The sequence below is a fragment of the Chroicocephalus ridibundus genome, chromosome 1 (assembly GCF_963924245.1).
Source record: "Chroicocephalus ridibundus chromosome 1, bChrRid1.1, whole genome shotgun sequence".
Lineage (NCBI taxonomy): Eukaryota > Metazoa > Chordata > Aves > Charadriiformes > Laridae > Chroicocephalus > Chroicocephalus ridibundus.
Window position 1 is genome coordinate 122,724,914 of NC_086284.1, and position 27,503 is coordinate 122,752,416.

The 27,503-nt window shown below is 38.4% G+C and overlaps 1 protein-coding gene across 1 annotated transcript; it reads left to right on the forward strand.

The window, feature by feature from the left end:
• The first annotated feature begins 1,205 nt into the window (after positions 1-1,205).
• On the forward strand, positions 1,206-26,775 carry CIP2A (cellular inhibitor of PP2A). The gene is made up of 21 exons (XM_063349205.1): positions 1,206-1,416; positions 3,048-3,195; positions 4,534-4,646; positions 6,105-6,199; positions 6,793-6,889; positions 7,889-8,011; positions 8,179-8,324; positions 9,008-9,083; positions 10,180-10,407; positions 10,889-11,048; positions 11,891-12,032; positions 12,798-12,897; positions 13,806-13,924; positions 15,549-15,741; positions 17,936-18,010; positions 18,094-18,204; positions 18,983-19,179; positions 20,856-20,969; positions 22,811-22,893; positions 23,379-23,518; positions 24,582-26,775. The coding sequence occupies exons 1-21, from the start codon at positions 1,315-1,317 to the stop codon at positions 24,750-24,752; spliced, it is 2,733 nt and encodes a 910-aa protein (XP_063205275.1). The 5' UTR covers positions 1,206-1,314; the 3' UTR covers positions 24,753-26,775.
• The last annotated feature ends 728 nt before the right edge of the window (positions 26,776-27,503 follow it).

Sequence of the window (27,503 nt, forward strand, 5' to 3'; positions counted from 1 at the left end):
GGGCAACACCGCTAGCTACAGGCCTCCAACTAGACTCTGCGCCGCTGATCCCAACCCTCTCAGCTCCGCCATTCGGCCACTGCTCAACCCACCGCACTGTCCTCTCCTCTAACCCAAGCTTCCCAAGCCTGCCTGGGAGCATCTTGGGCGAGACAGTGCCAAAAGCCTTGCTGAAGCCCAGGTAGACAGCGACCACTGCTCTCCCCTCATCCACCCAGCCAGTCCTGCCACCACATTGCTCCAGCGTGACTCCCCCTTGGGCAATCCCTGCTGACCACTCCCCAGAACCTTCTTTTCCTCTACCTGCTTACCGATGACAGCCAGAACGAGCTGCTCCATCACTTTCCAGGGAGGGAGCTGAGGCTGACTGGCCTGTACTTTCCTGGGTCCTCCTTCTTGCCCTTTTGGAAGACTGGAGCAACACTGGCTTGCCTCCAGTCCTCAGGCACCTCTCCTGTTCTCCAGGACCTTGCAAAGAGGATGGAGAGCAGCTTTGCGAGAACTTCTACCGGCTCCCTCAGCTCTCCTGGGTGCATCCTATCAGGGCCCATGGATTTGTGCATGTCGAGTATGCCTACGTGATCCCTAACCCTATCCTCCTCAACCAAGGGAAAGCCTTCCTTTCTCCAGACTCTCTCTTACCTCTAGGGCCTGGGATTCCTGAGGGCCAGCCTCAGCTAAAAGACTGAAGGAAAGAAGGCATTCAGTAACTCACCCTTGTCTGCATCCTCTGTCACCAGGGCACCCGCTTCATTCAGCAGCAGGCCCACGTTTTCCCTCATCTTCCTTTTGCTCTTGAAGAAGCCCTTATTGCCCTTGACATCCCTTGCCGGATTTAATTCCAAGTGGGCCTTCCTCCCAAGTGGGCACTTCGCTTTGCCTCTCACCAGCGCCTCACCCGCACCGGGGCCAGCCCTGCACGCACAGCTTGTCCTTTTCTCCTCAACGAGGCATTAGCCCCAGCCAGGAGCCTTTTTACCCCTTTTCTCTTACCTCCCCTGCCTACGGGACAGGCCAGACAGCCGCAGGCAGGAGGCTGCTGGCTTCACACTCAAGCGGTTCCACGTCCTAAATTTCTCCCTCAGATGACAAAACCCCCCAGAGCCCAACCCGACGCACCCCCGACGGCCGAGGCACGCGCCACAATGACTCCGCCCCTCTGCCCTCCCCCGCGGTGCGAGGTGGTCTCCCGTCATGCCCCGCGGGGCAGGCGGCTGCTCCTCCTCAGTGGACGCTGCCATCAAAATGGCGGCGGCAGCGGGAAATACGAGTGGGGTTTGTCGATTGCGGCTGTGAGGAGGTAGGTGAGACGCTATGGACGCCTTGGCCTGTATGAAGTCCCTTCTCCTGGCAGCCTCGCAGTATCGGACCGCCAAGACGCCGCCTAACGCGGCGCTCCTGCAGCGCAGCCTGGAGGTGAGAGCGGCGCCTGTCTGGGGCTCCCGGGCTGCCGTGGGAGGGGGACGGTGCGGCCAGGAGTGCGGGGGTGGCCGTGTTGTCCCCTCGGGCTTGGGGCTCGGGTGGCTCTTCTCGGGGCTGGGCCTCGGCGGGCTCCTCTCCGCTACCATCGCCCTGGGCGGCTGTAGCGCGGCCCTGGCGCCGCCGGGGCCTCGTCCGGCGTAGCTCCCCGCTGCCCGCCGGGCCTCACTGGCGGCGTCCCGGCCGGGCCCGCCTCATCCCCCGTGGGTCGGCGGCCGGAGACGGGGAAACCCGCCCGGTGACCGATCGCCAGGGGAGCTGGTAGCTGAGAGAGGCCGTCGGACTGAAGAAGCGTTCCGATTTTTACCTATATCCCTGGACTATTACTGTGTACTGTATCGTAATGTTTTGTGGTGTTTGTGTGTGTTTACGGATGTGTGCAGTATGTTTATAAACATAGAGGCTGAAGCACATAACGTGCCTTATGAAGGCCTTTTTTTTTTTCGTATCCCCTGAATTCTGCCCCACAAGGATCATTTATTTTCCCAACTTAAAAATAGCGTTTGAATGACGAACTGGTCTTGTATCTGGATTTTCCCAGTTTCATGCACCACCTCATCAAAGGTGTTTTCTGGGAAGGGGTAGGCCTGTCCTTGTCCCTGCCCCTGACCTCCCGGCAGAGCCTTCCTCACAGCCCTTGCCGTGGGCACCCTTGGTGTGTCGAGAGATTAATGCATTGGCTGAACTGCTTAATCTGCAAGGTACCCTTTTCAAATATAGATTATTTTTTTTGTAATTGCTAAAATATCAACATAAGAGTTAGTATTCAGCTTAGCTTTCTTCTCCATATCCACTGTAAAGAGGTATACAGGGATATGCAGAACCAGCATTGTATTCTCTGGTATGCAAGCATAACTTGCATCTGCCTGTATTGGTGTGCAGGTGTATCACTTTTAGCGTCTCATTACATGGGCTTTCCTGAACTCAGGTTCCATTTTTTAATCTCAGACACAGGGTGCTCCCAAAGCAGCACTACCTGTTACCGCTTATCCTTCCGGCAGTGGCACCTTTGGGTTCCCGTCCACATCTCTACAAAGCAGCCTGTTGGGCTGAGCTGAAGGCTGATTACTAAGTTTCTGTTAAGCAATCTGTTTGTTTGTTCTTCTAAAAATAAATAATTTTTTATCTTTATATTTATTAGATAAATCTTTTATCTATGGTAAAACACATGTAGGAAGAATAACCTGGTATTAATTCTGTTCAATGTGTGAAGAAATACAAAGTTGTGCTCTACTATAGCTATGATTTAAAAAGAATGCTGTTACTATGATTGCTGTCAGCAAGCAAAGAAAAGAAGCCCCGCTATGGTTATAAATTATCACAGTATAAACTTGGTACTTTGCAAGAGTATAGGGAACAAATACACAGGAATGAAACCCAGATTTTTTCCGAAACTTTTTTTTTTTTGCAGCAAATGTGAATACAAATGTCCTTTTAGAGTGGCACTTACATTCTTGGTTTGTGAAATATGACAAAATCTATTTAATACAACTCTGTGCTTTGACTTCTGTGTTAAATACTTTGTTTCAGCTGCGTAATTGAGGTTGCTGTTTTTCCTTCATCTCCAGGTTATCTCTGGACTGAAGCTTACACGATTATTTGCTTCGAATCAGATTCTACCAAGTGAATGTCTCAGTTGCCTAGTAGAACTCCTCGAGGACCCTAATATAAACCCATCTCTAACCTTGTCTGTGGTTACTTTGCTATCACAGCTAGGTAAGGTTTGCATCTGAACGTTTTATTTTTGGTCTGGGAAAGGGAAGACAAGACAGGTGCTGATTCTGTGGCATGGGTGGTGAAGTTCTTGGAAAAATGCATAAAGTGTGAATGATGAAGTGTTTCTCACTGTAGTGGAGTGCTTGTCTGAGCTTGTCTGTACGTACAAGGTCAGATAAGATGTTAAATCACAATGAGAAGCTGATTTTAAGTCATCACTGTGAAATGACAATGATCATGCTTGTCAGAATTTGTTTCCTCACTGAGTAGGGTGAGGAATTACCCTCTTGTCCTTGATTTTTGGAATTTGAAAAGACTACCTTTTTTTAATGAAGTGAAGAAATCTGCCTAGGGGATGCAAAGATAGGGAGAAGCCATGTTACATCAACAACTGTCGTCACTTCAGTTTAACTCTCCCATTGGAGTGTTTGTTGGGTGGCAGTTTGCGCTTTCTAATGGCCTGCGCCTGTGTGTTTCAAGTTTCCCAATTATGAAATAGGTTCTAGTGCCTCTTACTTGTTTCTTGAGATGCTTTTTTTTCTTCTCCCTTTTCGCAGAAGCAGGACTTCATTGTCTAGGGAGCTCTGTGCTCACCATAACCTACATATGTAGGTTACACATACAGGGGAAAAATTACCCCTTCATTGCTTAGTTTCTCATCGTGTATGCGTAGTTATTCAATATTTGAGTCCTTTATGATGAACTCCTGCTTATCTTGTCTGATTCTTGGAGTTTTTAGCCTCCTTGAGCTTCCTTTTAGGTTTTTGAAACAGTTACTGTAAAATTGTATTTGTTGCTGGGGTTGTTAACTATCTTTTCCAATCTGTAGGGTCTGGAAATCTTCAGGAATTAGTCTTCCTGTGCTGATCTGTTGCTATACCTGTCATCCTCGTCTGCTATATCTCTTCCAGGACTGCCTAAGCAGAAGTGGCTTTTTTTATTTAACTGTTGCTAGATAACCCTATCAAGGTACCAGTTTTAGTCTACTTGCCTGCCATAGTGTGAAGCGATAAACTGAGGTCATTGATTTTTAAGCTTTAAGGCCTTTTAAGAACAGGTTTCAAGATCTCAAACGGAACTAAAACTTTGTAGGTAGGAGGAAGGCTGTTCCTTCAGTGTCCAAGCATCTCAAGGAAAAGTATTAGTGTTTCAGTTAACTGTAAGTTCAGAAGTAAGGTAGAGATACAAGTGCATAGGAGCTGTGATTTATTTGTAGTTGTATGTGAAATATACATGAAAAACTGGTCAAAGACTTTGGCTTCTGCTCAGATTGGTAGCTAATACAACAGTTGCTTTTACTATTAGATGGGGGTTTTGTTAATAATTCTTAAATTCTAGCTTTAGACAATGAGACTAGAGAAGCTCTTCAGGATACCTACAATCTGACCAGCGTGCTGGCAGGAGTGGTTCATCGAAGTTCTACTAATCTTAGCGACCCAGTCTTATTACAGGTAACATGAAATAATGCTTAATAATATTTGGCTACTGTTACATGCTATATATTATATTCTATGCTTATAATAACTCTTTAAAAGCTCTATCTGAAATAATGTGTTGAGGAAAAGTTGATTTGAGCTGTATATTTTATTTGCTGTATGAGGCTAGTATGATATGCTTTTAACACTGCATAGAGTTCTTTGTATTCTCTCTTTAATCTTGCTTGTGCTTATCACCTGCTCTAATTAATTAAAAAAAATCCCAACAAACCAAACAAAAAAAAATGAAAAAAAGAAATAGCTGCTTGAGAGCTTGGAAGGTTATTTTCCTGTTAACGTATTTAGTTATTTAGTGTTTGTAACAAAAGTGTGGAGATTGTTTTATCTAATCTACTTTGACAAATAATTGTGAAGGACTGAAAGGAAAGCTGTAGTTGACAGTTCTCATGGAAGGTTTGCAGGGCATGTATGCCTCCTTCCCTCTGGTTAGTACTACCTGCCACTGAATGCAAGGTGGCTGTGCTGATGGAAGTTTACTTCTTAGGAGCCAAGTGCAGACATTATTGCTTTTTTTTTTTCTTTCTTTTTTGTGAGCACCTGACGCTTCACATTCTGACTGCACCTATTTTAACCTGTCCTTTCTGTGCATTGAACAGTAAAGTTGGGCAAAACTTTCTTTATTTTATTTTTTTAATATACACAGGTTTTGTCATACGTGGTTCTGAGGTTTCAGTAAGTACTTGCTGGCTAGCTGTGGTCACACAGAAAATGAATTTGCTAGCAGTTCTGTTGCCCTTACTCTGTGGAAAATGAGTCAAGCATCCAGTAAAGAACACTTTTCTCACAGTTTAAGCACTAGGAGTACCAGAAGACTTTAGGATCTGGGTGACTCACTAGTCAGTGGCAGAGATGTTGTAGTTATCAAATAGATCAAATTATAAGACCTTTAAGCTCTTATATCAGCTATTTACACGATGAGATTTAGTTTCAGCTGCTATCCTATGCTGTGTCATGTTTGAGTATATTAACACTAACTCAGTTATGTTATGTGATGAAAGAATGCTGTATGAAGGACTTTACTACCATTGGATCTGCTGGCAGTCTTTACAGCACACCTGTTCTCCTATAAAATACTTCCTGCAAGAGGTTGCAAAGTGCTTTTTGGATTTTGGTGAAACTTCTAGATCTTTCAGTAGGACAAAGTCCCTCTCTTGCTGACAGAATGGAGAACTTGATGATAAGGAAAAGAGGAAAATTGGATGGGCTAAAATGGTAACTCCTCTGTCAAAATAAAACTTTACTCATCTGTGTGGGCTTTTAGTAAGTACATCGACATGGTAGGATATTACTCAGTGTGCTTGCAGCAGTTCATGTAATTGTTATGTTACAGAGTCTGACAATTTTTCGTAGCTTGTAACATTCTTCAGTGAGATGCTACAGGAAAGACATGTGAATAGCTTTTTATTTCCTTAGAGTATTCAGTTGCTGCAGAGGCTAACCTACAATGTTCCGGTCTTTTGCGCTGGTGCCAACATCGATGAATTAATTTCATTTCTATTGCATCATGTGTAAGTATGCACTTAGTTGTCTTTTCTTACAGGAAATATCTATCTAGGTTTCTAAACTGACTGAAGGCCATTAGCATATTGCAGATTAACCTGAGGTCTCCAGAGTGAACTGTGGCATTTTTGCTCTGAAGTTAATGCTTTTCTTTGAAAACCATGTTGTTACAGACTGTCAAATGCAACGATTGTGGGACTTTGGGTGATTGAATTTTAATTGTCCTCTTAGCCCATCCCCACACCCCCAGGAGTAGGGAGCTAAAACAGAAAAAAGCCAGGAGAAAATTCCTGACTGTCATTAGAAGCAGACTTATGTTAGGTTAATATGAATTTTGTGACTATTAAAAGCACCTGCAATAAAGGACTTTTGATAGCACCTATCTCCGATACTGTTTTTCTAAAGATGTGCTCAGTTAAAAACTGCCCACGCTAGGGGGTTGCAATCTGATTTTGCTTTGCTTGGTGGAATGGTGTCTAATTAAAAATCAAAACCAAAAGAAAACACCATATAAAATAAAAAGTCTCCCAGCCCTTGTAACTAAATTGTGGATGCTTTAATAAAACCATCTTTGTTTAAATTTCTGGATTTTTCTTTTAAGTCAGTCCACTGAAGACGAGTTAACGATACCGTGTTTAGGACTCCTGGCAAATCTCTGTCGTCACAACTTATCTATTCAAACCCAGATAAAATCTTTGGTAAGAGTTTTGGTTTTGTGGCATGACCCTCTGGTTTGAGGGCAAAAGAGGGTTACCTTATTTTGGGGCCTTACCTTGTATCTCTTATACAATTTTTTTGGAGGGGGCGGGTAATAATAACAACCCTGACCTGTATGTTCTGCAGAGTTGGCAGTTGTTTCCTCCCATATTGGAGGGAATAACCAGTAGAGCAGAAAGTTGGGTGTTCTCTTTCCTTCTCTACATTGATATGTTGTTGCACTAGCTTCTATTATGTGTTCAATTTATGCAACTGTTGTCTGCAAATGAAAGGTGAATTTAAAACTTGAGCATTCCTCATTAGAAAAACTAAATGTTGTTAACATGTAAAGATTGTAGTTGGATTTTTTGGTAAGCTGCACTAACTTTGGCCAAGAAAGACTTGCTTTTTAAAAGATAAATCAATGAAATGCCACTGATCTTGATGTCAGGTCAGGGCCCTTGAATCCTCAAATACACATCCGTGTCTGAGCTACTCAGTTCCATTCTCTTCATAAATCAGTGCAAACATAACTTATTCTTCCATTCAGAAATACAAATCCATCTACATGGCAGTGAATGTTGTACTGTTTACCTTGGAAGAAATGCGGTGGGGAAGGCAGAACGATTGTGAGATCTGATCACTGAGCGGACAAGGAATGGGGTCAATTTTCAGTGGTTATTTTCTACTAGAGACTTCAGCAAAATGACTTTCTCATCTTTCTTTAAAATAATGATAGCGTTTCTTCCTTGGGTTTGGTTTGCTTTTTTTTTTTAGTTTTTCCTTATATAAATTCAACAGAGAATTTAGTCATTGACATCAACACCAGTATTGTGCAGTAGAACATGAAAATAGGTTTCCTAGAGAAGAGTTAACTTTCTAATATATTTTTGTATTATGATTATTTGTATGGCTTATTTATAAATATTTACAGTCTGTAAGTTTGATGTTTTATAGAACAGAATAAAATTTGATACCTATGTTTCTCTTTTTTGCTTTAGAATAATGTGAAGAGTTTCTATCGTACCTTAATAAGTTTCCTGGCCCATAGTAGTTTGACTATGGTTGTGTTTGCACTTTCAGTATTATCAAGCCTTACTTTAAACGAAGAAGTAGGAGAAAAAGTAAGTGATACTTTGAAGTCTGTTCTGTTCTTAAGTTCTAGATAAAATTAATAGTCACACTGGTAAAATAAAATTCTAATTCCTAGTTAGTTTTAATCCAGTTATTTTTAATAAGCAAGAGACCCAGCAAAGCAACTACGTATTCATGTATAACTTATTCCTTTCAGCTCTTTCACGCTCGAAATATCCATCAGACATTTCAGTTAATATTTAATATTGTTGTAAATGGAGATGGTACTCTAACAAGAAAATACTCTGTTGATCTACTCACGGATCTTCTGAAGAATCCCAAAATTGCACATTATCTTACCAGGTATGGCTTCACTTTATTAAAGTACAGGATATTTTTCCGAAGTTCTCTTTCAGTTCCTTTGCTGTATGCTATTTATATTCTGAACCAAACATTGAAAAAAATTCCCTAGATGCTTTTTGAATGTTGCCAGTTGATTATAACTGCTATACCTGAAATTAAAGAATTCTTGTGTTACTGATTTCACATAGAAGTGTGAATCAAAATCTGTCTTTTTTCGTTGTCACTTAAGGAATACGTAATAGTTGTGTTTAGAAATTCTTTGTCTGGACGGTATCAGTAGTCAGACAACTTGATGAATAGCTGTCTTGCCTTTTACAGGCCTATATTATCTTGACATGCAATAGTATGGTTGAAGTAATAATTTTACTGGAGGGTGTTACAGAGTAGCTCTATGGAGAGTTTGACTAGTGGTTCTGGAAATTCAGCTAGGAGAATTTAGTTGCTGAATTTCAATCTAAATCTAGCAGTATGTGGCTGGAAAACCTTAGCTTATTTTAAGGAATTTGCTATTTTTAAAGTTTAATCTATTTTAAATAGAAATTGCATTACCAAAACTATCACTATACTTGAAGTGTTTGGGAGTAAGAAGGAGAACAGGGCACTTGAATTCATCACTCAGTATAAATGTCTGAGCATGGTGAAATTCCTTGTTTTCCTTTTTTTCTCTTCTATGTATGCTGTAGATATGAGCACTTTACTTCATGCCTTGGTCAAGTTTTAGATCTTCTTCATGGAAAGGATCCTGATTCATCATCTAAGGTATTTTTACTTTTTCAGTTTAAGACTAAGAGGGTACAACTCCTAAACTATTTCCACTTCTGTAGTCAAAAGTAGGTTCCTTGTGTACAAGGGTTGATAATGAAATACACTGACTTTAGGACTCTTAAGTGGCTTATGGTATTCACCAAGTTTATATTTTCTAGTTATTCAAAAGGCTGTCAGGTTGAATTTGTAATGGTTGGGTGTTTTGCCAGATTACGTGTGTCTGCTTTCGGCAACAGATTTAAGGGCAAAATGCCAACATAAACACCTTTTGTGCTTTGGCTAATAAGAAGTGTTGGAATCCACTAGAAATGCAGTGTGTACCCCACTTCACTAGCTAAAATTTGAATTAATACTACTCAGACTTTGAACTGATGATCAGGAGCCATGATGCTAATTTCAAAGCCTTTAGAATAAGTTCTTTCATACTTGTTGAACAAACTGATGGTTTGATTGGTTAAGTGGTTAACTGTTGCATTCAACTTTGTCTCACTACCACTTCATGTAAATGAAATATTGGCTATCTGTTGCTACAGGCTAAAATATGAAATATTGTGAAAACATTTGGGCTAAATGCATCTGAGAAACAATTCTTAAGCTTTTTTCATGAATGTGTTTCACATGATAGTAAATAATAAATGCTAGTATTTCTGCATATGTGGTGGTGGTTGTTGATTATTGGTTTTATTTAGAAACCATATTTACAAGGAACTTGCCTGGGTGCTTTCCTCTTTGTCTCTGAATGTGCATCCATTTCTGTCTCAGAATATTTTCCCTTCCGTAGCTTTCTTCATTCTTCTTCGTTCTGAGTGTATACGCTTATTAGATTGCTAGCCAGCAGTTGTGCTTCTTAAAAAAGAAGGGAAAGGAATACACTGAATACTAACTGTCACAAACCTTCACCAGTCCAATGAACTGTGTTTCTGCTGATGACTTGGCTTTAAGGAAAGAAAACTATCATTCAGAAAACTTTAAAGTGCTAAAAGGAGTTGCATAGAACTTAGATATCTCTTTAGACTTGTGCTACAGGAGTTGCAATTTCTGTGTAAGTACTTGATTTAAAAGCATTTGAACTCTGATTCTTTTCACACAGATCTTAGAGCTGCTGCTTGCCTTCTGTTCTGTGATAGAACTGCGTCATACCCTGCAGCAGGCAATACTGGAACCATCTGGCTTGCCAGTCTCTGGAAATACCAGATTTGTGTCTCGCTCAAAGACTTTTGAACCGTCTGTTGCATTGGTGCACTTCTCAAACCAGCCATTGGAAGGCTCTGAAGACTGTGCAGTTCTAGCATTGCAACTATTCAAGGAGATTTTTGAGGTACCAAGGCTGATAATTGAGTTTAAAGAGCTTCTTAGCAGCTATATTTTTAATTTATTTTTAAACAACTATTAGGATTTTACTTGAAAAATAGCATGTAAAAATATACCTGAAATAAAATTCTTCCTGTTCTAGAATTCCATACTTTGTAATACAAACAACTTTTCTTTTAAAGATATGCTGTATTTTAGAAATATGTCTGTGTTGAAAGTTAAGTGGAAGATATGGGTGGCTCATGAAGTCATGAGGTAGATACAAAGCTACCAAAGAATTGCTTTCTCGGACTTGTAGAAGTGAGGAAGCTTCTGCTGTTCCTGTGCTGTTTGTTAAACTTTATCCTCTGTTATGATACTGATCAGTCTTAAACCTGAAATAGCAAGAAGCTGGGAAAGGTAGAAAGGCTGGTGGAGGAAGGGGTAGAGTAGGCTTGGCTTCCTTGTTCTGTAGTCTTAAATATTGACATAAAATGTCTTTATTACAGGATGTTATTAATACTGGGAACAGTGCCTCAGCTGGGCACTTTGTGGATCTTTTGCTGCCTGTTCTTCTTGATCATCTTCAGATGCCAGAACAGATTGTGGATGAGCTATTAGTGAAGAAAAAGTGTGAAAGAATGGTCAAGGCTATTAATGTCCTGACAAATATCCTTTTTATGTGCCTATTGGCAGTTAAGTTGTTATTCCTCCACCATGATCTGCTCTAAGATGTTAGAAGAAATGTCCATCTTGGGGTACTTTAATAGCTTTTAATGACAATAACTGCCCTGATTTTACTTAGGACTATCATCTTGAAAGACCTGAAGTAGCTTTCTAATTGCTGTGGCATTATTTTGTAGTATAGTGTGCAGGATAAAATGTGGTGACTATTCAACAGCATAGAAACACTTTGAAGATCAAAAATGAAGATGAGTGTTTTCTGTTGAAATTGCAGGGGGAGTTTTGGTGGCCATCTTCTTGATCGGTATAGTATGTTTGCCTAGCTAAGTCAAGTGCAGCTCCCAGGCAAATAATCAGTGAAATAAGGAAAAATAATGTGGAATGATATGGTTTTATACCCCTCTTGGAGTCCTTGGTGTTCAGTGTCATGTAGTAAGGATGTGATGGCAGGACATAGTCCTGCATCTAAGCTGAGTTCTGCAAAGAACTCTCTTTGCTAGTTCACTCCTAGATAACTAGTTCTTATACTAAAGACTGATTGTTCACTGCCTCTTGTTTATCATCTTTCTTTATGCTACTCATTTTATTGTGGTTTCCCTTAGCTGTCTGTTTCCAAGTAAGTGTGTGTTTTAATTGAAAAGTGAGGCTTGCTTGGCTTGTGAGTTAAGCATGACTTAAGAGGTTTGTGTAGTTGACTTTTAAAAGGATTTTGAAGGCTCTTGTGCTTTGATACCCTAACTTTTGTGTCCTTTATTAGAAGAAAATGTTGCCTTTTGGTGCCAACACCTAAGCATAGGTATATTAAGTTTATTCTTAACTCAGTCTACTGCTCTGTAGAGATGACATACTGAAAATGCGTGCCTCGAAGGTACTGACTGCCAGCCAATGCACGTCTCTAATAGAACACCAATTTACCTATAGCGGGATTGATACTGGTTTTGGGACAAAAGTAGTGGACTCTAAAATGTGGTGAGCTCACAAATTTATTTAAAATGTAACTTAGCAAGACTTGTATGCGAGTTGTGATATTGTTCCAATGGAAAGTATATTGTAGTTGAAAGTACCATTTAATTGCATGTAAATCAATACTGGTTTTAAGTCAAACTTAGTATTTTTGTGGCAATAGAAAGTAATGTTGCTGGTCAGTTCAATAAGTAAAACCTAGCTTAAACGTTCAGATATTGTTTTCAGTATAAGCTGGAGTTCATGTGGAACAAAGACGTTAAACCCCGTGCAGTAGCTCAAGCTTATCCAAGCTGAAGCTTACCAGAACTGCTCATGGCACCTAATGTTTCATCTTTATTTTATGCAACCAGAGTTGAAAAAATATCACACATCAGTGTTGGGAGGGGAATTATAGCACTGAAAATGGAATATACTCAGTGTCATTAACCTGAATGTCTATATACCTAAAAGATATGGCCAAAACCAGTGTAATGTAATTGACCTGTGATTAAATGCTCCTCACTTTCAACTTTAAAGTGGTTTTTTTTTGGTCTTCACTGTTGCCATCCTTGGCATGCTGGAGAAGCTCAGCAGCATGTCCAAGGAACTCAGTGATCTCTCTTGGTGTTAGCATTGTTGCCTTGCTAGTCATGTTTGATTTCTTTGTGATGGTGTTTATTCATTCTTTTAAATTAACTGAATTTATTTATCAGTGCTGATATGACAAATATCACTCCCTTTTTTTTTTTCCCCCCACCTGCTTTGCTTTTCTATTTATATGTTTAAAAGCAAACTTGCTGCTGATATTATTTTGAAAACACTTGATCTTATGAGCAAACTGAAGCATGATGTACCTGGTATGGAGGTCAGCTTCTACAAAATTTTACAGGTATGCTTTTAATATGTCTTATGACCAAAATGTATCTGTGAAGGAAGGTGTCACTGCACTACAGTAGTCTTAGTTCTGAATGTTTTGCATGCTTATCTCTGAAGTGGTAAAACTTCAGGAACATATAGTCCCCTGGGCACAATTCTTAAAGCTTTGTTTCATTGTTAATTCTTCTAAAATAAGAGCAGTTTGCTTTTACTCAGTCATTTATTTCAGCAATGCATGTGCAATCAGACTTCAGCTGCCTGGTAAGAGTTATCCTTTTAAGAATGCATCAGGATTTCAGTTTAAAGGTAGCAAACTAGAAAAAAGCTATCGCAACCCTGCAATTATTTGTGGGGTTGGTTACTATTAAATATATACATCTAAATTGTGACTTTCCATAGTTGAAACAGTTTCTGGTAACTGTTGGTCAGATGGTACCTTAACAATTTACTCTGTAGATGGAAAAGTAATCCAGACAGTCAAACATGTCATGCTGTTTTGGAGGATTTTCTTTCAAGAATGGGAATTATGTCATTTACTTAATGTGTAATTTAGCAAATGAGAGTTTCACAGTCCTCAGGAAATCCTAAAAAAACTTAAGCTTGTGACCTTTTATGATGGGAATCGAGTGCTTGAAAACTTGAAGGAATTAAGTAGTCTCTTTATTTGTTGTGTTGGCTTTAATGGGAAAACATGTTTCTAAATGCTCTGAAGCGTAAACTATTTTTAAAATCCCTTCTCTTCCGTTGACTTCAGGCTCAGAAACTTAGAAGACTGAACTTTAAGAAGGTAGCTTAGGTTTTGAATAAAACACTTCTGTGCTCATGGGCCTTGATATTGTGACGTCTGGGTAGTTTCGTGGGGTTTTTTTTGTTTTGTTGACTGTTATATCTTGTTTTGGCCAAAGTAGTTTCTTTTTTTAGGATCAACGCTTGATTACGCCTTTGACGCTGGCTTTAACATCAGACCACAGAGAGCAAGTCCAAGTGGGACTTAGAATACTGTTTGAGGCGGCACCCTTGCCAGATTTTCCTGCCATAGTGTAAGTTTATTTTTGTGATAGGCTGGTAGCATTTGACTTTTTTATGGGCTTAGTGATATTCATGTTTCTTGGCATACTACTTTCACTTCATCAGAGGAAAACTTGTCTTCTTTATCTGCAGTTAAGAGACAGTAGTGATCTTCAAGGTCAGAGGAAGTAGTCCAAATGCTGATGGTATTCAATTAACATCAGGTCCTAGAGACCATAGTAGGGACTGACTTCCATCCCTCAGGGTTTACTTGTCTGAAGTCTGTGCTTGGAACTTGCTATTTGGAGTGTGTCTAATATTCTGACTACCAGATTTCTCTCTCTACTGAACTGTCTCACGTGTCACCCTTCAGTTCCCCAAGCTTTGCTTACCCTTTTGCAGTAACTTCCAAGAAAGAGCAGAATACGATAAAACAGCAGATGGCGGTTCAGGTAGTATTTAAGGTGGTGCAAATAGGGGGGAAAAATATTGAGAAGCTCTATTTGATGGAGTCCTTACTTCTGCAGATGTAATAAAATAGGAAAAAACACTCTTAAATTGTACCACGGTCTTTACAACCTAGAAAACCAATCTAAAACTTCTTCCCTTTTTGTTAGCAGAGCTTTTTTCAAACAATTCCCACTTTTCTTTTTAAGGACTTCAAGACCAGATGTCTTTTGTGGATATAGGAAACACTTTTATAATAGGCAGTAACAAATAGTCTGGCTGAAAGAATGAAGGATTGGTAAATCCAATATGCCTGGAGTTGTATAATAGAATAGCCAAATAACATGTCTGTAAATGCAAGTTAAAAATAGGCTTTGTTCACTTAGGAAGCAATTGAGACAGCACTTCAGTGAAGTGGTTAGGATAACTTAGTAATTAAGGCATTTATCGAGAGGAAAAGATTTTTGACTGATGCCTCAAAAATCAGCTCTTTTGACTTATTCTCTGGTGTGGAACATGCCATTAGTATCTGCCTTGAAAATGCCAACTACAAGTTACATACAGACACTGGAATATAGGTACTGTAATTACTTCTGTCTAACCGCTTGTGTTCTCTTCCCTGTACAAATTCTAACCAATTGCACTTTTATCTGCATACTTAAATTTTGGTTAAAACTCACAAAATGAAATGTGCTGTACTCGATATAGTATTGTAAAATGGCTTCGCAGACAAGGAAAAACTAAGGCTTATTGGTAGCACTCTGCCTTTTCATGATTCAATCTTATTTTTGTGCCTAATAAAAATTCTTACTAACTATCTTCCTAATTACAAACAGTGGCCTAGTTACGTTGAATAATGATATGGGAAATAACCTGTTTCTCAGACTAGTAAGGGACAGATGATCTGTTCTGCTCAAGAATAGCTGAACACCATGCCCTTTCTCACCGTGCAGTGAGATACTGCATTTGTTTCTAAAGGTTAGCCATGACAGGCCTTTTTTTTTTTTTTCTACTTTCTGTATTTCTGTTCAGTTTGGGCATGTGTCTGAGACTACATCTTAATGTTGTGTGATAATGCAAGTGTGACCGTTATGTAATCTGTTTGCAACAAAATAGAAGTTAATTATGTTTTGAAATTGTTCTCATCTTCAATCCTTGCAATGATATTCATAGCAAATTGTTTCATTAATAGCCTTTATGTATATACAGGCTTGGTGAAAGCATTGCGGCAAATAATGCTTACAGACAACAAGAAACGGAGCACACATCAAAAAGAATCCAAATGCAGTCACTGATGACCAGCACTACTTCAGTGAGATGTTCTTCATCCTGTCCTTCAAGTGATAAATCCACAACTTCAAATATTCAGGAATTAATACAAAAACTTCATACTGGACTAGAGGTTAGTAGAATTTATATACCCTTGTAAAATATTTGGCACTTTTTTACTGCAGGGGGTGGAAATTAAAATCCAAGTGTCAAGCTGTAGCATATGTATCAGTTGAGTTCAGTTTCGATTCCTACCTATTTAGAATGTGCTCCTCTTACTGAGCTCCTGAGCAGAAGTCAATGATGATTCTTTGTGCTACATCGGAAGCCGAGCTTCTTATTGAAACCCCTTTCTCCAGTGGAGTTGCCCACACTCTTCTAGCTGTCAGATGTGGAGGCAGGTGGCAGATACAGTCACGATTACATAGACTTGCTGGGACACATACAAGGAGCCTTTCCTCCCCACTTCATAATGAAATAGGCGGTGATAAAATAGAGATGATATGTTGCTTTAGAACTAGAGTATAGTGCATCTCTTATATGGATAAACACACATACAAATGTTTTCCTTTTCTTGCCTGTAGCTGACACTAGCATTTGCAGTTCAATTTTTGTGGCCTTCTTAGAAAGGCACTATTATTACTTCAGAAGAAAGTTTTTGCTTCCCTCTAGCAACATGCATGGTGAATGAGACACTCAAACAAGCACCACATACAGTGCACTTCTTTATGAGCCATTCTGTCAAGTACTGAATGTATTTCCTCTTTCTCTTCTGTTCAAAGCAAGTTAGTTGCTTTGTAGCCGCTGTAGACTGAATGATGGATTACTGTTCTATTTTCTTTTGGCTTAAAAGGATGTTATACAAATTGGGAAAATTAACAGAAAGTGCCCAATAACGGCTTAATATCTGTATTAGTGGCATTGCCTTAGCTTTGCAACCCTCCTCTCTTTGTTGTAACTGATAAGAATGAAAGTCAGCAAGCTACCAGTTCCAGTCAGCTGCTAAAATAATAGCGAAAAAGGTCGAGCGAATCTTCATTGGCTTACTCTGTATGCTGACACTGGATGCTCCCATTGATCATCCGTTTTAGGACTGTACGTCACAGTCTGTAGGTGCATTGCTGTACATATATTAATGTAAGTCCAAGCAGCCACAGGTGCCTAACCGCACAAATGGAGCAGCTTCCCGTAATGTGGCAGATTGTAAAGCTGCTTCAGTTTTTGAGGGGAGAAAGTTGTTGATGAATCGTTGAGTGAATCTTTTCTTAGACCTTCTAATTAGTAGAACTTTCCTTTAAAAGTCAATATACGCATTCACTTAAAATATCCAGTACTTCATTTCTGTGTGCATTCCATATGTTGTGTGAAGCTCAAATGTGTGTAACAACATAATTGAGAAAACACTTAATAGTATTACTGTACAGAGAGAGTGAAGGGAACTGAAAGTAGCTTTTCTTATAGGAATAATATCTAAAAGGACATAGAGATGACAGGTTCGCAAGCCGGAAAAGGAAAATAATTGTTTCCTATTTTAGGGACAGGAAAATAAGCTGAGAACTGGAGCTGTGTGGGGACTACTGTTAATATGCAAAAAACCTTCTTACATAATGGTTCAAAATGGTGCAGCGACGTTAGCTTTTCAATAGATGTTCATTGTATGAATAGCTGGGATAGCTTGCTCTTGGTCATGCATCAGCATATATGAACAGCTGCTCAAAACTGGTGTTATAGTAGTGCTGCCTAAGAAAAAATACCCTGATACCACCAAGTAGCATTCCCACTTGACTTGGGCATATATCTTAATAAACACTTAGGAGGACTTGTACCATATATGGTAAGTTTCCTCTAGTAAGTCAATGGGTTACCATGGTAAGTTCTGTTCTGGATAGTATTCTTTCCTGAACCTTTTCTGGTCATCTGTATGTTGAGAAGGCCACAGAGTACGAACAACAGTTTTTAGTTATGTGCATTTTGTGCTGCTAATATTGGGACAAATTACTTTGGGTGTAATATGTGGGGACTGTTAATTCCCCAGCAAAATTAGACCAAAGGGAACTGTTTTAGAGTGGTGATGTTACCTTTTCATAGTGCTGGACTGAAAGTCTTCTGCAGATGAATCTTCTTTAGCCTAAATAGTTCAATTATTCAGAAACTTTCCACAAGAGTCAGGTGTATGTATTTGAGCAGGCAGTCTCAGATATAAAAATAAGAACTCAAAAAACAGTGGACAAGGAGCATTCACAAAACTACTGAGCTCTTTAGGCGCACATTACCTGTCTAAGTAAATACACATTCACGGTAGCAGTAACTGTAAAACATTTCCACAGATGAAGGAGCCGGTCACTGATATGAGGATATCTGACATAATGGATGTCTATGAGCAGAAGCTGTCGGCATTAGCCGTGAGTACGACCTAATGTGTATGGGTACGTTGCTGTCCGTACATTCAGAAAATTTTAATGGTAAACATTCTTCCTGTGTACAGTCTAAAGAAACTAGGCTGCAGGACCTTTTGGAAGCAAAGGCACTAGCTCTGGCTCAGGCTGATAGGCTGATGGCTCAGTACCGATGTCAGAGAGCCCAGGCTGAGTCCGAGGTAAGTAGCAGGGGATTCCTTCTGGGAGTCTGGGGTGGGACTGAGTAATAACTGGCTGAGTAGCTTTTAACTGTATTAGCATGTGTGGAAACTCTATACTGCTTGGCTGTAAGCTATGCTTGCAAGTTAGAAAAGTCTTAATTTTCATCATGAATATCCTGTTTTCATTTGAATTGTTCTTTGGATCAGCTTTCTTTCCCTTTAGGGAAGTATGTTCTTTCCCTTACAGGAGATCAACAAAACTAACCTCCTGTACTGATTATCGTTTCTTAACTGTTAGTGTTAATTTAATGGTAGTAATTTCAAAATTAATAAAGTTATCTACTAAAATTCTATATAGCATTTGCTGGTATATGAAGGACTCTTTCCTGTTTGTGCCTTTTAATCACTTGTCAAAGATGAATTTTCAAATAAGGCTTGCTTCTGTGGAGTATGTATTTGAGGTGTGCATCGAACACTACAAATAATTTGTGTCCTTTAAAGGTTATAATAAGGATTGGGCTGCAGATTACTAAATCCATAGCTAAAATGTATCAACTTTTACTTTTTTTCTTCCCTCCCCCCTCAGACTGTCTATAAAGGGAGCTAAGGGAATTTAGAGCGAACGCAATAATTAGTAGTTAATGTTAGGTGAGAGAAATCCATTTCTTAATGTAGCTGATGGTGTTTTAGTGTTAGATCTATGGCCTCAAATATGCCTATTACAAAGTGACTTGCAAAACAGAATTGCTTATAACTGTGTGGGGGGGTTTGTTGGGGGGTGTCTTTCCACTCAAAGGCAAGAACTCTTGCTGCAATGTTGAAGGATGCAGAACGAAAAAATGAAGAACTTAATGATTTGCTGAAAGCTCAGCAGGTAGAATCTGAAAGAGCACAGACTGATATTGAACAGCTCTTTCAACACAACAGGAAATTACAAACAGTTGCTGAAGAACACGAAATACTGAAAAAATCCTCTGTCGATCTTCTTCAGAGGTAAGGCGTGTAAGATCTCTAAGCAAATATTTCATATTCAGAGAGTGAAGCAAAGCCCTTTACTGAGCTAAGCACATTAGAAGGGCAGCATTACATGCTACTCCATTATCTTAAGTGAAAAATTAATTTTATTTTTTTTCTTCTATATGCTTGTTGATGAGGTTAACTTAAGTCATTCAAGAAGTTAATATGTTAAATGGAGTGAGAACTAAAGCCGGAGATGTTGAAGGTCCAGTTCAGGAAACTGTGTACAAAAGGGAGCATTTTTCTCTAAGAAACGGAATTAACAATGCTTAGTTTTTATTAGTATTATACTGTACTCTTGGCTTTTTTCCTTAATCTTATATGTTGTCTTGGTGAAATGCTATAAATAGTCTGGAGAAGCAGCCAATACAGTATGTTTGCATATGGTAGGAGGTTGTATCTTTGATCACTCATGTAGCAAATTTGACTGAAATTAGGTAAAAGTGAGGTAGGGAGGAAGGAGGCACCTTCTGTGTCCCAAATTATTTCTAAGCATTATTTCTTTTGGATCTTAAGCTAAAAATAGAACATGTGAGATACAAAATGTACATAAGGATAGAAACTATTTATGAAAATAGAATATGCTCTGGAAGAATAAAGGCTTAAAAGAACTTTGGCTTTTTATCTTGCATGAGTTGGTCTCGTCACTAGGTGTCAGCAAGGCAAAGAAGCTGATAAAACTGAGAGCAGGTTTCTGGCTTAATAATGCCTTAATAAAGGGATTATATTAGACACTTTTGAAGGCATACTGCTGCCAATAACAGAGTCATTGAGGGAGGCTGTATAAAACTTCTGTCCATTATGTGGTTTCTTTAATAAGTATCTAGTATGGTCACTGTGGAAGTACCTCCTTTTTCACTTGAATTGTATGTAGTCATAGACTCTGTGAACATGTATGTGACTAATTTCTGTGAAATAAACCAGCCTCAATCTAGTATCTAACAGTTTTAAATTCTCCAAAGTAGGAATAAAAGAGTTTTCAGATCCTTACAATGTGTTTATAAAGGAAAGACTTGATTTCTAAACAATCTGCACACTTTAAATATACTGTTCCTTAAAAACAATCAGATAACTGACATCAGGGAAGAGAATTTTCCTTTTGGAAGGGAAGTAGAAAAATGTTTGCTCACAGAATGAAATCTGCCTCATAAACTGGTATTAATTGCACATTGCATTGTCTTCAGTATGTTCAGTGTTAGTATCACCAGACAACTGGAGCTCGAAGGGGTCCTTTAAAAGATCACAGCAAATAGCTTATAACAGCTCATGTATGTCAAATTTCTGAAAGCATACGTATGTTATGTCAGTTCCTAAGAGTTTTCTACTGGAGGAAGGTTGCTTACTGATTGTTAATAATTAAGGATATGTAAGGGATCCACTGAAGCTTGGTTTAGTTTTGTGGGTTTTTCCCCCTTCCTCCAAGTCTGTTAGGTTTTTTTTTTAAACTAACCATAAACACCACCCCAACAACAAACTACCACCAAAAAATTCTCAGCCAAACACTACCATCCCCCCCAGAACGTCTTGCTTTTAGCTTCAGTGGCATGATTGCATAGGTGATGTCAAGTATTTTTATTTGACAAACTATTTAAAGTAAAAGCTCTTCAAAAGCACTTGTACTTTTCAACCATAACACCCTAATTCATTTCTAGGTATGAAACAAGCGAGAGACAATATAAAGATCTGCAGATTACATTAAATTCGCTAAATAAACAAATGGAAGCAATGAAGAAACTAAATGAATCACTCAAGCAGCAGAATGACAGGTAAGTTCGATTCAGTCTTTTTAAAGCAAACTAAAGATAAACAGTAAAACCAAATAGTACTTTAGTCTCAATTTCTCAATTCTGCTTTAAGTAACATCTGAGAACTGGAGTTAGAGGAAGCAAAAGATGCTACAAGTTTTATATGCGTATGTTAAATGAAAATCCGTAGTAGTTACTTTGGTGTTTATTTTGTTTACTCCTGTATTGGTTTGGGGCAGGGAGGAATACCCAGAGACTTCAGTGACAGTAGGAATTAAAAAGAGTAATGAAGCCAATCCAATTCTTGTGTGCATTTGGGGGGTCGGGAGGTATCTTTTTGGTGGTTGTTGAATTCTTAAATGCTGTTATCCAAAGATTTTCATGTATTCCCTTTTAGCCTGCAAGGCTTCTCTGCAATGTTATTGGATCAGAAGAAAAACAACCCAACCCTACGAAACTAATACATTTTAAAATCATATCAGAAATAGTGGTGGCTGTTATTCTGTCTGTGATATAAAACGTCATTCTTCAACCACAAAACTAGCATTAGTTATGTCGTCTTGAGGGATAATTATGATTATTTTCCTTTTTGATGGCTTAAAAATAAAGGTCTGATATACCTTTTAACGATGTAACTAAGGGAATAGGGTTCCTATTAGAGAAGTTTTATTTAATACTTAATATTGCATATCTTTGAAATATGCTCATAGGCAGGCCTTGTATTCAGTTTAGAAATAAAATGCTATTCTTATTTTTACTTGCAAAGTTCACTTCATCCTCCCAGGCTCTTGCCCTGTCAGTAATCAGAGAGGTCCAAATCACTGCCTTGAGTTCTGATTCGAATGTATTAGTATGCAAATTTTTCTGTTAGTTTGCTACTGAATAAATTTCGACACTTACTTTCACTGATGCAGTATGCAGCTCAGTGTAATTGGGGAGAGAGTCTGATGAAAGCTGCCCCTTTTTAAAGGCAGGTTAGGGAAGCAGTTATATCAATATTCTTGAACTGCCACAAATAAAATAGCAACCATGGAAATACACTCCTCCTCTCTCTCTTGCTAGAGGCTGCATCTTAGAAATTGGTAATAGTAAGTGGATAAACGAGTAAACAAGAGTGACAGTAGATGCCAACTAGGCAAGGCAAGTGCCAGTTAGAATGTGCCTTAGAAATGAGGTTAGCTAGTAATGGAAAAAGTACATTAGCTTCACAGAGTATAAAGTGCTCAGGTTATAGCTGTAATGCTGGTAGATGACAGTACCTATATATTAAATGATTGAGGAAACTAAATATTATCCTAACTAGTGAGGGCTGCAGCAGACCTGTATATGGGCTATCTTATGCAAAATGGTCAGTTTTGCTGAGTGTTGTGTAACAATCTAGAAGATGTTCAGAATAGTATTGGAGAATCTTTATGCATGGATGTGCTTGCATAGATAATACCTGAAACAGATTTTACTAATGGTATTGTTGATCCAGGAGCACACTAAGAGCTAAAAGCCCAGCATGCTTTTGTCACTAATGGTAGTAAATCTTGACTTGGTTGAATGACAATTTCAGTTCTATCATGGTATTTTGAATGCTTTATGGCTGTAATCAAAGGTAGCGGTTTCTGGTCTTTAAGATCCAGGTATGAAGCTTTTCAGTGATTTCTACCGTGTCTCTGACCAGAAACGGGAAATGACTGTTTCATGGGGAGGGGGAAAGAAAATCTGTCTGTACTCACACCCTGCAAATTCATAGGTTTGTTGATTTGAAGCTCCTGACAGCAATTGGAAATGATACAAAAATCTAGCTGCTTAGGTCACAAAAACAGTGGTATATCTCATTTTGATCATTAGAATTTGTTTCTCTGCAATTTTAGGACTGCTGCACAGTTGGTAGAAACCGAAGATCGCAGGAAAGAATTACAGCAACAGCTACAGGAGAGAGATGGCAAAATAGCAAGTAAGTCCCTTACCTAGATGTTGTTTTTAAGTGCTCTAGTTAGGTAGATATATCTTATTGAGTAACTCGTAAATCGTGAAGTTAGCCAGGGATATGTAATTTAACAGTCGAATGAAACAAATATAGATTTTTAGGTTTTTTTGAAAGGATACCTAAATGTGACTTCACAGACTATATGGACTTCACTGATTCTCTGCACAGCATCATGTGTCCCTCCAGGATCTTTTAACAGCATGTCCATTAGAACTATTTTCTGTAGGAACTGCAAATTACAAGAGCTTAATTTAACTTGTCCGTAAATGACTGGAAGTGACTACTAAAACTTAGCAGTAGGTGGCACTACTCAGTAATTCAATTATTAGCAGCCATGTTGAAACTAAAAAAAAATAAAAATAAAATAAAAAAACATAACTTGTTTCCTGCGTAATGCACTATCTCTTTTCTAAGTTTGGCAACCCATCTTTTAATGTGTTTGTTTTCTTAAGCCTTGCAACAGAAAATAAAAGTTCTGGAAGAAAAACTGAAAGCTCAGCAGAAAGAAAAAGCAGATATGGAACAAACTATAGATATTCTTAGAAAGGAATTAAGTAAAACGGAACAAGCAAGGAAAGAACTGAGTATCAAGGTAAGGAATTATTTGCATCTGCATTCTAGAGACTGGAATTTTATCTATATAACTGATAGAGTTGGTAAATCAATATTTCAGTGGTAAAATAGCTAAAGAAACTAAAGCAGTCAGTGTAGTGGACAAGAACAAATTACGTCAGCTTTAATTGTATACCTTTTGAGTTTTGAGTAGCTGAGCTTGAATTTAAGATAAGAAGTTAGGGTCAGGTTCTAATGCTGCATGGTGTGAGAGTACATAATATTGGGGAGGGGTGGAATTGCACCTGTAGTGCAATATTAAATAAGAGAGTACAGAACACTCTTCTTTAGTAGTTTTGACTACCGTAAAATGTGGATTGGCATACTTTCTCTCCTTTCTTGTGTCCCTGGTATACATGCTGCATACGTGTGCACCAAAATGCATCTGATTTTCTTTTTGGTCTTTGAAATTCTATTAAAGTATCTATTTTTATCTCTAAGAAAATAGTGTCTCTTTCCAAAACAGAGACCAGTTTGGCTATACCAAGTTAACCAGGTAACGTTTAAAAAAGAAAACAAAATCCCCAAAACTTCAGTGCAGCCTCTATGTCCTTGCCTGTAAACTCAAAAAGCAGAGATTCGTTTTTACATGCAAACTGATTAGCAATTGCAAAGTGAGCAGTCTGGCAAAGCATTTGCTGTATTTCCATTCCCTGGAAGCAAAGGCTAATCTCTCCAAGCAGCATTATCCAGTTTGTAGCAAATATTTCCCTTGTTCATGGTAAATATTTAATGGTGTAGGGCTTGAAATGAAATGTGGATGGCTTAACTGTGAACGCGTCTACTTAAATGGGACAATGATAACACGAGGGTCGGTGCTTTCCCATGGTATCTAATGTTTTAAAGTGTGGCAATAGCTGTAATGATTCATGTGCACCAAAGGTACAGCTGAGATAGATGTTTCTAAAACAAGCCTGAATTTTAAAATGGTGCTTTTTATTTACTTGCTTAAATTCACTGCCAGGCCACTCAACTTTCACTGTATCGTGTATGTTTTTCAATTGATAATGTAGGAAATGATAACATATTGTTTGTTTCTGCAGGCATCTTCTCTGGAAGTTCAAAAATCCCAGTTGGAAGGACGCTTGGAAGAAAAAGAAGCGCTTGTAAAACTACAGAAGGAAGAATTGAACAAACACTCCAATATGATTGCAATGATTCACAGTCTGAGTGGTGGCAAGCTAAGTGCAGAAACAGTGAACCTCACTTTATAGGGCTCTGTTGCTAAGGTTTTAGTATTTTATACATATGTATAAATATATGTAAAAAAATTTTTAAACTTGAAGCTAGCGTACTATCTGGCTTAAAAAAATCTAAGTCATTTAACTATCAATTGAGAAGAAAAAGTAGTAATTGTGGAAGCTTTGGTCTAAAGAAAACTGAGCTATTGTATAACAAATAGGTCTTATGATGGTCTTGGCAGAACTATTATCATCTGTATTGGGAGCTGAATAGAACTCTTGTTGGTGAATAACCTTCCAAAATATATATAGGGAAACATAAAGCAAAATAGGAGTCACTGTCAACTTTTTTTGTCTTTATATTCTTCTGTTGACTTTCTGGCAAGCAGCGTGCTTCATAGGTTAAGCACTCTTATAGTTTAATCTTGTTAATTCCGACTCTTCTGAATACCATTATTACTTTTGCAGTGTTGCTTCCTGATGCCTAAGGTACAAACAAAAAAAATTAATTTTATCAGTTAGAACACATTACACTGAGAGCTGTATTTATCAGCATATTGGTGCAAGTGGTCTAGTAAATACATGGAGGCATTTCTTGTTAGGAGGAGATATGAATTTGAGCAAGTAGAACACCACATCTGAATGACTTTTCAGCAAGTAGCATCAATTAGGGAAAGCATGCTAAAATTAAATACATGCATGTACAAATATTTCTTAGATGCTAGATAATAGTTTGCTAATCCTACAATACTTCCTTTCATTCTTTAAAAAAGATCTGCACTTTTTTGACGTTCCTATCTGGTGCATGGTAGCTGTTGTCAGCATTGTCACTTGCTGCTGTACAGCAACAGGATTTCCTACATTATTCATAATATAACCATTCAGATAACTTTGATATTTTAAAAAACGTACTTTCATATTACAGACTAGTACTAGAATTTGATGCATGTTTTTGAGTGGCAGAACACTGTCCTTAGTTTACATGTGACATGAATAACATGTCCTTTAGTAGTTGGCAGAATTATTTCATTAGTATCTCTATTTTGATAGAACTTACCAGAGTTTTAGGTGATCTAATATATATCTTTTTCTGTAGCATTACTACCTTTATATGTATCTAATTTGTAATCACTGATTTTAAAATACAGAAATTCTTTGTTTTTTCAGTTGTCTTAATGTGTCGTACTGAATCTGTTCAACTTGTGTCTAAGTACAGCCTCGTACATTCTGTTGCAATTATACAACATCAGATGAATTGTATCTATTTTAACCTGTTCCAAAAATATATTTTTTTATAACTTAACCACAGGTAAGATTTATAGGTGTTGTTCTGGTCTTGTGAAGACCAGGGGAATAAAAAAAAATAATAATAATTGCTCTATCTTCTATGTCTTATGTATTCTCTTAAGTGAGGTAAAATTATAGGGATGACTGCCAACTTTGTGCAAAATACATGCAGTTTGGTTGCCTTTCTGCATAAAATACAGTTACTGCTTAGGAAGCTTAAAAAAAAAAAAAAAGTGTTATCAAAATTGCTGAAGTGAGGGGTGTACTTTTGTTAAGAGTTTTGGAAACTCAATTGGGAAAGAAAGCTTCATTAACCATAGATTTTTACTTCAGTGAAATGAGTTAAGAAATTTGAGTGCCAATGTAAATTTGCAGACATGGGTTCATTTCTGTTTAAGTCTCTTGTCATGAGGAAAGGGTAAGTAAATGTTTTTTGCTCCCTTTCTGCCAGAAACTGCTTGTGTAAAGAAATTCAGTAGAAAATGTCAAGCTTGTTACTAATTAAACTGATAAATGCTGGTCTGACTTTGTTTTCAAATGGTGGAATGGCAGGGCAAAAAGTCAAGCTGCTCACCAGAGTAAGGTTATGCAGTAATAAGGTTCATGTCCCCAGAAAATGGTAAATGAATCTTTGGTGTTTATGTGCTAGAATCCACAGTAATAAGCATAGTGTATAAATATTGATTGGTTTTGGTTTTTTTTCCCCCCTGGAAAAATGTGCTGCTTCAGTATGTTGTTGTAAGCCAGGCATTGCTCCACTCTGGGTTGCATAGCAAATAAATGCATGGACACATCAAGCTACTTTGACAGCGTTTCGGCATTTTTTTCCTGGCAGTGCTTTTCTAATTGGTAATGAATAGTGGCTAGTGGAACTAGCAAATTGATGTCTCTTTAACGTTTTCTTCAAAACATAGTAGTTTTCATGAGGAAAAAATCTGTAGGTCTTTACACTTAATTCATGCAGAGAAATAGCTGTGTTCTGGAGTTTTGCTTTTTAGGTGTCTTGATATTATCAGTGTTGAAAACAGTTCTGTAATAAGGTTCCCTGTGCGGTTTAATATTCTTGCTACATGCTGTATCCAATACGCTATTGGACTTTTTTCTTTCCCCACAGGCTCCTCCATTTAGTGCAGAGAGTAGCTGGCACCAGCACAACGAATAACCCTTCAATAGAGTCGATTTTTAATTATCTGTGTGTTATGTCAGGTTGTCAATTGCCTGGTTTACAAGTGCAGGGACTCTTGAGCTGTCTTAGTTCAGAGCAACCTCACGTCTTAATATTGGGCACTCCAGTACTTCTTATCTGAAAGTAGCTGCCTGCTATTCTATGTAACCGGAGAAAGTTTTCCATTCAGCATGTGGTTCTATATAGCTTTGTATGTTGTTTCAATCCTGCTGTAAAAGCAGTATTTATTTTACTGTTTTCTGTGCTGTCTACTTCATTTTTGTTGTACTTTTTGAGGGATAATGAGATGATAAACAGTTTGGAGTTGATGC

Bases quoted from the DNA above. Each gene is read 5' to 3' on its own strand.
- CIP2A (XM_063349205.1), top strand. From the start codon at position 1,315: ATGGACGCCTTGGCCTGTATGAAGTCCCTTCTCCTGGCAGCCTCGCAG. The intron at 3,196-4,533 runs GTAAGGTTTGCA...CTTAAATTCTAG, and splicing joins TACTTTGCTATCACAGCTAG to CTTTAGACAATGAGACTAGA. The intron at 8,012-8,178 runs GTAAGTGATACT...TATTCCTTTCAG, and splicing joins ACGAAGAAGTAGGAGAAAAA to CTCTTTCACGCTCGAAATAT.